The following is a 10,116-nucleotide window of genomic DNA, read 5'->3' on the forward strand; positions in this document are numbered from 1 at the left end:
GAGCGTTCTAATCTGTATTTATAATAGTTTTGCTAGAAAGTACACGGTTTCTCACTTTCCAACCGCTTTCTAAAAATGTGAAAAGAACAACGGCGAGCACCCATTCCGATTCGTGTTCTAACGGCACGTAATTGGCCGTCGCGGGCTGCGGTTGAAACTCCGAGTCGTGAAGTTTACCGCGGATCGTTGGAACGCAAACGAACCTCGCGTAGCTAGAATTTGCGTTTCATCGTGTTGACGGAGCAAACAAAGAAAAAGGAGAGAAAAAGGAAAAAGTAGGGAAGAAAAAAGAAGACACGCATCGGTGTAAACTCGAAAGGGAAAACATGGAAATTTCTTCCATCTGGAAGTTTCGAAAATCGAGTACGCGTATTCCCTCCGTATTTCCATCATCGTCCGACGGCGATCGTTTTCTCGCTATTCCCGCAAAGCTTGCAATTTTTCATTGTTATCGTTAAGCACTGGCAGACAGAAAGACTCATCCGCCCCTTTGATCGTTTTAAATGCTCGGGTTAAAGGCTAAGCGTCTCACGCGGCCTACAAAAGGTCGTTACCACTTTAACAGTGTCGTACATAAGATACGTTTGTACGACGGTGTACACATGCGTATATGTGTGTGTGTGTGTGTGTGTGTGGCACACACGTCGAGAGTATCGAAGCTGGCGAGGACGCTCGCGTCCCGTTGTCGCTTCAGCAGGTATGTTTCGAGTTATAGAACACGACACCTAACGCGCGAAGTGGCATAATATTTGCGCCGCATAAGCCTTAAGGTCGTGTAAATACGTTCTTCCTCGATGGTCGTTGCACGTTCCTACGTCTCGAGGCTGACTCGAAGCAATCGCGAAATCGCGTACGCACGTAGTGTGTTGTTACGACATGGCTGTAAATTGTAAGAATTGGGCCACCGCGTACACCAACACACCGTCCGTGTACGTATACGTCACACGCGAATGCTGGCTGCTTTTTTTCGCGTCGACACAAGAACGCAGGCGCAATTATCGCTAACGCGGATGTCTGGTCGCGATTCGCGGGGCCTTGGCCGGTTTCCCTTTCGGAGTAGCGAATCGACATTGCTTAAATACCAAGCGTAGTTGGAGCTCGAGAGGAGCTCTCGATGTACACCCTTCACTCGTATCGATACAAGATACACGCTCTCAGTTGGAACACTAGCGCGAGGAATTTCTATTGTACCGACAGGAATAATATTTACGATGGTAAATCGATATGTTAGCGAGATCGGTAAACGCGCGCGTCGTTGTCGATAAAGTAGGAAATCGTCCGTTATAACGACGGTCGGTAATGTAGAGGTTTTTTTCGAAAGAGGGAATGATCGTTCCACGGTACGGCAGGTGGAATAATTGAAAGATTCGAAAATCTCGAAATAGCAAATGAAACGGTGCGTCTTACCTTTACTCGTTTCCGGCTGGATACTTTCCGTCTTGATTTCCGCCCTCGTTGCGTACGGGATAGATGTCGGAGATGCTTGCGACGAGGGAGCTGCTAATTTTTCTGCAACGAAAACGATAGAGTCGAATGAAATTCACGCTACGTTCGATATCTCGCAGAATACTGCAGACTCACCTGCTAACAAAGGATTGGCGGCTGCGATATTGTACCTTTGCCGTCTACAGGAAGGGGTTACGGAAGTTGTAGTAGACGTGGGTTGACTGGCTTCAGCCAAATCAGCTTGCAGTTCTCGAAGGAATGTGTCTAGCGTGTCAAAGGGTTCTTCCCCTGTGACACCAGCCATTCCTTCGCCCTCTTCCGCCGGCATATTTGGAGCAGCCGGCGTCCCGACGAGGGCACTCAATTCCATCGGGGAAAATTCTACCGATTGCCCTGTACTGCTCTCCTGGTGAATCGATAAACTCTATGTTATGGCGTGTGCTTTTACGAGAAAACGACGCTGTCCGTTCAAACGAACAAGGACACCATCACGGATGACCAACCTGGAGACATTGCGTTAAGTCGACCATTTTGCCGTCATTGTCAGGGCACCAAAGTAGCTCGTCGTCTATGAAGGGCATGTTTGACTCCTCCTTGGGCACGAGGGTGGAGGTTAGCGTAAGGGTTTGCGATACGGGGACCGGCATCGGGACCCGTACCCTGCGGCGGGGCCTCTCTAGCCACCCCCGCGCTTTCTAACATCCAAAACCACCTCTGAAACGTCCCCACTTTTCGCCTCCTTCTTTTTCTGCTCCGCAGATTTCCCTCTTTCGATTTACGCGCTACTTTGATTCCCCTGAAACAAAATCAAACTTCCTTTACTTTCCTTTTCCTTTAGAATTCAATTTCCTAATGGACGAATAATGTCGCAGTTACGTATTTACTTTTTCTCTGCACGCGGGACGGGCATGCGCACTAGCGACTAATCGCACGGAGCATCGCGTCGACGCATCACGGAATCGCGACGCGTAATAGCCGACGGCGAGAAACGGAACGATCGGTTTAATTACGGGTGCAGATGGCGAAACGATACGTCCGATCGTTCGATTCGTCGACGCGAACGACCGATTCCGATAATTAGAAGTTGATTCGTGTATAGTTGCATGTAACGGAGCAGGTAACGCTGGCATTTCCATGAAAGTGAAAACATCGAGTGAAAACTTTCTTTCTGGCTTGTAGGTTGTTTCACTTCCTGTGCGCGTAACCTCACTCTCCTGCCGTCGCTGCATTTCTATGCAGCTTCTACACGCCGCTGTCTTTACGTAATCCTTAGCCGCGAAAGAAAGTTTCTATCGTTGCGAGGAGGTTAACATCCTCTAGTCTACCTATTCAAATATCGCTCGCTAGCCGATGTAATCGGGAGCAACGCGCTGCATCGAAAACGCAAGGCGATCAAATATCTACGTACCCGCATACAACGAGAGAGAGAGAAAGAGAGAGAGAGAGAGTGCGAGAGAGAAAGAGAGAGAGAGAACTCTCTCTAACGAAAGCTTATTATTTCCTTTCTTTACGTAATCGGTAGAAATTTAGCGAAAGAAAAGTATCTGTACGAACTCGATATACATATGGATGTACGGACGACACTGTTTTCGAGCGAAAGCAGGTACGTATCGTTGGACTGTACGAAAACGCATTTCAAATTACCCGCCCGAGACAGAGTGGGACAGTTTTAACATGGCAGACGACGAGAGCAGTTCGACGTCCGAAGAGAGTTTGGACGTGCAAAGTGTGAAATTTGATCCGATGAAGGCGCTCTATTCCACAAAAATACAGCTTTCGGGCAGGAAAGCGCCGATTTACGACAATGTTTCCAAGTTCGAAGCCGTACTGTCAGGTTTATCCGCACGACCGAAAGTGCGTACCGCTCGCGCGTGCCGATCCTATTACTTTCGACTGAGGTCCTCTGTTTTCGTATTCTTTAATCGTTTCAGAAGAAAGATCAAACGGTCATCGGCAAACCAGGAGAATGTTCGAGACGATTTTTACCTCATCAAGGTAAGGGACCGTCGTTATATTCCCGATACACCACGTGTCGACGCGTCTCGTTTATTGTCATCCGGAAGAGTGAGGTTATACCATTCGGTGGAGGCAACCTTCGAATGTTTCACGAGAGATGGCGACCGTGTGAAACCCTTGCATCGTCGGGAGGTCGCAGTTTCATTCATGATAACTCGCACGTGGTATCAAATTTCAATATGCTTACGGTTAGCTAACACGAACGGTGTACGTACGCGGAAGTGGAATGGGGAAGTCGCGTGAGAGTCTATGACGGTTCACGCGTCCCTTTTACATCCAAAGAAACATAGTACGCGTCTCGCGTGATTTTTCCTCGGCCAAAGTATATTAACCTCTCCGCTTTCGGAAACATCGCGACGAGTGGATTTATTCGAGCGTTGGCTCGCGGTATTACGCTGTTTACTACGCCTCTGCGCTATCTTCGCAAAAAATGGCAAGTTCTCGCGCGTCTCATTGGATCGATCGGTGGGAAGCGATACGGCACGCGGCTTACGACGGACGAGCCGTCATCGTCGAGGTAGTTCGCTCCATATTCGCGAGATTCTCTCTCCAATGAGTCACTCGGACGTATACTTTTTTTTTTCCCCTCTCGGTCGGCTAATAACGCGAGTAAACGACGCCGACTCTGGACTCTATATCCCAGATATTGGCATACTTTATTTACGATCCGACAAATACCACGAAGGTCGTCGGTATGCCTTCGCGAGCGGTGTGCACGCGCGCGCGCATAGTCGCGTGGAATTTGACCTCCGCGAAAGTGCGTCAACTCGTGGAAGCCCCCTCGGTCTCATTGTTTCCTCCTTCGCGACTGTCCTTTTATCGCGTGCCTCTGCACCAGCGGATCATACCTAATGTTGCCAAGCGTTCGCCGAGACCTTCCTTCGGATACGTATTGCGCAAACGCGTGGCGTGGAATCCGCGGCAGAAGGTCTTCCGAAATGTTTCGCAATCGCGGAAGCCTTCGAGCGTCGATCAAAGCGAGTACAGGGTTATCGACTGCTCATTTTTTCTCCCTTTCTATTTCAGCGCCGCGAAGGGGGCCAATCGACGAACTATCGAGTCGTCGTTACCAACGTTGTCGTTATCGGGCGAGACGGTTCGCGAACGGACCACCGTAAAATTGCACATGACGTATCACTGTCACGCGTCGCGTAGTCCGCGCCAATCGGGAATCTCGCGTCGCGCAGTTTCTTTTCGCCGGCGAGGAAACCGAGGAGCGTGGTTTCGACGCGGATTTCGCAACGGTGGATGTCGAACGAGAAAATGGAAGGCGGGGAAAAGCAAAGTGGCCGGAGGAGTATATACACCGGCGGACAGCGGTGGTATTACATCAGACGGTTACTGGCTACGGCGCGGTGTGTGCCCGGTCGAAACTTGACCGAAGCCCGCGTCGCTTCTTAACCGTGATTCTGACACGGTGCCAAGCGAGGTCGGCTTAGATTTTCAGTGAAAGTAGCGCGGTTACCGAGGCTCGCCGACGAAATTTCGGCACCGTTCGCTGTGTCCTCATGGCCGGCGACAGTTCGGGGGAGGTGAAAGACGGCGCGCGGCGCGGAGAGACGGGGTGGGAGAGGGGGGGCGGACGGCGGGTTGCGCGCGGCATAGAAAGCACGGCGAAAGAGGGAAGAAGGACAGAAGGGGGTTGGCGGGGTTACTCGGTGTAGACAGAGAGCTAGCCGCGTTCCCTTCGTGTCCCAGCGGGTAGCCCGGGGGTATGTATCTATTGGCCGGCAGCCAATTACACGAGGCAGCCGATAAATCACGGATCCCTGACCCAGTGCAGTTTTATATTTACAGGCGACGCTGGTGCGCGAGAGAGGTGGAGGCACGGGCGCGCGCCTCTGCCGCTGCCACTCGCCGCGGCATTCACCGTCTTTCTCTTTCGTTCTTTCTCCGTTCGTCCGCATCTCTCCGGCTCGAGTACCCGTGCTGCTGCTGCTGCTGCTGCTGCCGTTGCTGCTGCCGTTGCTGGTGCTGTTGCTGGTGGTGCTCGTACTAGCGATATTGGTAGTAGTAGTAGCAGCGGTAGTAGCGGTGGTAGCGATGGTGGTGGTGGTGGTGGTGTTGCGTGTAGGGCTCTCTCGTGTGCCGATGCTCTCTCGCGCGCGCGACATCGCGTGGAAAGCGACGGCGGAGAGATAGAAAGGGGGAGAAAGAGGCGAAGAGCGAGAGGGAGAGGGACAGAGGGCTTCTTCCACAAGGGGGTGGAGAGGGGCTGGCCGTTGGACTGTATGAGTGAGTGGGGTGGGGTGTAACAGCGTATACGTACGTAATGCAGCACTTGTTGCGCCCGGGCGTCGACCTCGGACTCAACCCGAGGCTCCGCGCCGGATTGACCGTCTTCTAGACCGAAAATTTTGCACGGTGCATCGCCGACGTAACCTCGTCGGGGTCCTTCCACTTCCGGTCCACGCGTCGTCTCGCTCGTCCCGACACTTCCGATCCCCGATTCGAACCTCCGTCATCGGAGGATCGGTTCTTTCTCTTTTTTTCGTGCCCGATGGCTCACGATTCTTCGATTCTCGAAAGAAACGGTCATCGACGACGACGAGGATTACGAAGTACGTATTCCCGATTCGGACGCGATTCTTTTCCGAGATGTCTTTTCGAAACACGCGTGGGTGATATCGGTGCAGGGAGAAAAGGGTATCAGAATATAGGACTCGGATTTTCCTGCGGTTGGAATGGGGAAAAAGCGGCCGGTATCGTTGCGAGTCTCCTGTACGATATCGAAGAGGATCGCGGGCGCAGCGAGAGTCGCAGCAGCACTTGTTGCGTCCGGACGTCGACCTCGACTCAACTCGAGGCTCCTCAGCTTCGGCGGCCTCCGAACACGTTCGGCCGGAACTGTGATTTTCATGATTGCGCTTATGTAGAACGTAATCGAACGTTATTATCGTCGCTTAATTCGCTTCGGGCTTTCTCGCGTAACGCTCGTAATATTCCGTGTGCCGTGTACATAGGCTCGGAATCGTCCATTTTCCCTGCTAATAGGTCCCCGACATAGTCTCTCGGCTCATCCGTCCGCGGCTATCCCTTCCTCGCGGCCGAAAACCGGAGAAAGCACGTTCGAGGAATCGACTTCCGACTCGTACGGAGCACGACGACGATCCGCGTGTGCTGGAGACCGGTGAACGATTTTTACCCGACCTATCCCAACGTGAGTCATTGCTCGTTCCACGGACTACCACGCGTCCAGGCTCGTCTCGAAACGTCCGACGATAGACTCGGTCTCCTCCTCGACAGAGAGAGGACTCGAAGAGGGAAAGAAGAAAGAGAGAAAGAGAGAGAGAGAGAGAGGGGGGGAGAGGGAGGGAGAGTGACGGGATGGTACGTCACCTAGCTCGTCGTCGAGGTCGTCGCGAACGACACCGCGAGTCGGAACGCAAGAGGCGCGAGTTGGGCCGGCAGAAAGGCGATGCAAAGCGAGTAGTCCGGCAGTCGTTCGCCCCGAGTAACGGAATACACGTCGCCGATGTTTTCCCTTCGATTCTCGCCGCGTGTTGCGCAATATTTATACGCGCGCGACATATGCATCCACCACTCGGTAACTCCACCACCGAGCGACGCGAGCGGAGGGGACTTCTTTTCTTCCGCGGCAGTGGCTCCGCAACGGCCACCGAGCAATCCCGTCCAACGCACGATGCATCGCGGCCTTTTTCTCCGGCAACGTTATCGGATACGGAAGCGTTCCGACTAGTCTCGAATTCCTCTCGCGAACCGACCGACCAACGAGCGAACGCGCCAAGCAGAAGAGAGAGCTCGCAGCGGGACAACGCTCGTTTTTCCGACACTTTCGTTGCACGGTAGACGCGCGACACCCGGTAGACTGGACGATCCAATTCCTCGCCCGTTCGTGTGCACGTACCGCCGCCTCGACCTATCCCAACGTAACAGATGACTATCGAGCACGTCGAAACGCCCGCGTTTCTCACCCTCTCTCGCAATTTCCAAATTGCCCAGTCTCTCTCTCTCTCTCTCTCTCTCTCTCTCTCTCTCTCTCTCTCTCTCTCTCTTCATTGTTCTTTCTATCGACGGATCTTTTCTTCGCGATGTTTCTGTCGCGAGAAGAAGGGAATCGGAAAGACGAGAAAACGGAGACGACGTCGGTCATCGAATTGGCCAACGAGGAGAGGAACGCGACGAATTTCCTAGATTCGTATCGTGGATCTCTGGTTACCGAAATTTACACCGTCTTTCCTTCGTTGGATCTGCTTTTGTTCCCCGCGAACGCGCGCGTGCCGATCGTTCTCCTCTAGGGTAAAAGCGATTTCTCCTTTCTTCTGGAATCTCGCCGAGTCCCCGCGGACTTTCCTGCCCGCTCGTTCTCGCGGTCGTCCGCTATTTCCCACGACTGGTCCCGACGCCGCGTCGTTCCGCGAAGAGAGACGGAGAGAAAAAGAGAGAGAGAGAGAGGGGGGCCCTTGGAAACCGGTAAACCACGAAAACGGCGGCAAACGTGGCACGAAATTCGCGTGCGCGTTCTTCTACCTCGCGCGTATCCCCTTCGGCTCGTTACCTGTCCGCTACTTAGAAGAAAACAAAGCGAAACGGGAGTGGGAAGGGGAGAGAAAGAGGGAGAGAGGCAGGCGAGAAGGGATCGAAAGGGCCTGGTCGCAAAAGTAACAGTACCTACGGATAGTTCGCGTAAAGCAAACTCTCGCGAGGCGAACGAGCCAGCCGGCCTTTCCTCGTGTGCGTGCCTCGCGAGCACGCGCGCGCACGTATATACGTACGTACGTACGTACACCGTCGCGAGCACCTCCTTCTTCACCTCCTCCGCCTCCTCCGCCGCCTCCTCCTCCGCCCCCTCCGTCCTCTCCTCCTCCACCACCGGCGCCCTCCTGCCCCCGCGGTGTACACACACGAAGGAAAAAAGCGACGGATGTGTAGGAGAGCGCGTGCGCGCACGTGCAACTCGGTGGAGCGTAGGTACGCGTCGCGTGCGCCAGTGTCGGCGCGCGCGTGTCCGTGCGCATGTACACGTCCGCGCGCGCGTGTGGAGAGGTCTGGTGGCTGCTCGGCTGCCTGCCTCGGCTCTCGGGTGCGCTGCCCGCCAGGACGTTGAACCCAGCGCGACTCAACCTGGGGATCATCCGCGGGTACAACCAGGCCTCCGCACCCTGCCCCTTCCATCCCCCCTACTCGACCCACCGACACTTCTCTCTCTCTCTCTCTCTCTCTCTCTGCTCTTCCTCCTCCGCCTTCTCTTCCACCTCCTCCTCCTCCTCCTCCTCCTCCTCCGCCACCTTCTCTACCGCGTCCCCCTTCTCGCTCTCGCGCCTCTCGGAGCACCGCTCTCTCTTTCGTTCTCTCCTTCTTCTCCTCTCTCTGCATCATCCCGTCGCTCTTCCTCGGCCGTTACCTCTTCCTTCTTCCTCTCTCCGCGGCCTCGCCCCTCCCCCCGCGATATTTCGTCGACAGCGGCGCGCAAGGGGGTACCGCGAGTCGCCCCACCTGCCCCGCGTACGAACATTCTCCAGGGGCCGTCGTACCCACCTGCATAGGATCCTCTCCTCCTCGGGACCAAGTGCTCCTTCGCACGCACGGTAAACATTTTTGCAGGTGAACACGTGAGATACGCGGACCCGCGCCATCAGGGGGTGGCCGACGATCGCCGCGCTCTTTCGTCCCGGTCGCGGGGCCAGCTTTCGCGCGCGCGCGCGCGCCACTGTTCCGCGAAACGCGGAGGCGGTTTCGCGCCGATCTTCCGGGAGAAACGCGCGCCGGGTCCGCGAATGGCACGCACCTGCGCGATTTCGCCCGGAGTACGAGCGGGAAAATCTTCGCGGAGATTCCGCGCGAGACGAAACAGGCGACGGTGGTGGTGGTGGTGGTGACGGTGGTAGTGGTGGTAGTGGTGGTGGTGGTGGTGGTGGTTGGTGACGGTGGCGACGTGCGGTGGTGGAAGATAACGCCGGGGCCGTTTCGCGCGGGCTGCGCCATCGCGGCGTCCGCGACTCGAGTCGAGTGGACTGCTCGCAGTTGCAAAAGCTAACGGTTCCCTCCGCGGTTCACGCGCGTGAACGCTCCGCGAGCGGCCGCGCGTTATCCGCGCCGTTCCGCCGGTGTATAACTGAGAGGCGAAAAAAGCTCGGTGGCCGGCAGGCCGCGAGGGGCCAGCGGTGGAAAAAATAGTGGCACGTTGGAGGTGGCCGAGCGTTTATGTCCTCCGCCTCCTCCTTTCTCTCCTCTCTGCCTCCGTATCTCTCGCCGGCTTCTCTTTCTCCCGCGCCTTTCTCGAGAGCTCGCGAGATCGTGCAGGCAGATTGCATCGTCGCGTGGAGAACGAGAACCGACGACCGGGTGGAAAGCGACTGTCGTAAACACCGAGGCGACCCTTCCGTGCCACGAGTAAATATTCCCAAGCTTTCCTTCCTCTCTATCGGCCGGAGACGCATCGTCGTAAAAGCCGGAGATGCTCCGGGCGTAATTTCGATAATCCGTTTTACGAGCAGGCCTTTCGGCACCCTCCGCCTCTGCCCCCTTCGCGGCGCGTCGGGGAAAAACTAGGAGGATCCGCAGACGCGCGAGCGCGTCTCCGCTATTAGCCACGCGTGTACCGTAAACGAAGCAATTTCTAATTTCACCGCGACCCCGCTGCCTCGCGACGCTCGGCGAGGAAGGGGCACGGGGACGTCGAGTTCTCCCTCT

General features: G+C 55.2%; 2 protein-coding genes across 5 annotated transcripts in view; one reads left to right on the forward strand and one right to left on the reverse strand.

Moving 5' to 3' along the window:
• Positions 1–10,116, reverse strand: part of Eip74EF (Ecdysone-induced protein E74) — a 183,786-nt gene that overhangs the window by 132,460 nt on the left and 41,210 nt on the right. For 3 of the 4 annotated variants that reach the window (XM_017909798.1, XM_017909806.1, XM_017909786.1), the window contains exons 2-4: positions 1,950–2,242; positions 1,582–1,852; positions 1,408–1,509 (exon numbers count right to left, since the gene is read on the reverse strand). In XM_017909798.1, the coding sequence (XP_017765287.1) occupies positions 1,408–1,509; positions 1,582–1,852; positions 1,950–2,093 (517 nt within the window). In that variant the 5' untranslated portion in view covers positions 2,094–2,242. Of the gene's footprint in view, positions 1–1,407; positions 1,510–1,581; positions 1,853–1,949; positions 2,243–5,731; positions 5,759–10,116 lie in introns of those variants that run through there. The other variant, XM_017909793.1, reaches the window with a different exon arrangement.
• The window catches only part of Lsm11 (U6 snRNA-associated Sm-like protein LSm11), a 26,808-nt gene continuing 19,812 nt past the window's right edge, over positions 3,121–10,116 (forward strand). Inside the window, exons 1-2 of the mRNA XM_017909816.1 lie at positions 3,121–3,300; positions 3,378–3,441. Coding sequence (XP_017765305.1) covers positions 3,121–3,300; positions 3,378–3,441 — 244 coding nt within the window. The remainder of the gene's footprint in view (positions 3,301–3,377; positions 3,442–10,116) is intronic.

This window comes from Eufriesea mexicana, unplaced genomic scaffold (assembly GCF_001483705.2).
Source record: "Eufriesea mexicana isolate 0111107269 unplaced genomic scaffold, ASM148370v2 scaffold58, whole genome shotgun sequence".
Taxonomy (NCBI): domain Eukaryota; kingdom Metazoa; phylum Arthropoda; class Insecta; order Hymenoptera; family Apidae; genus Eufriesea; species Eufriesea mexicana.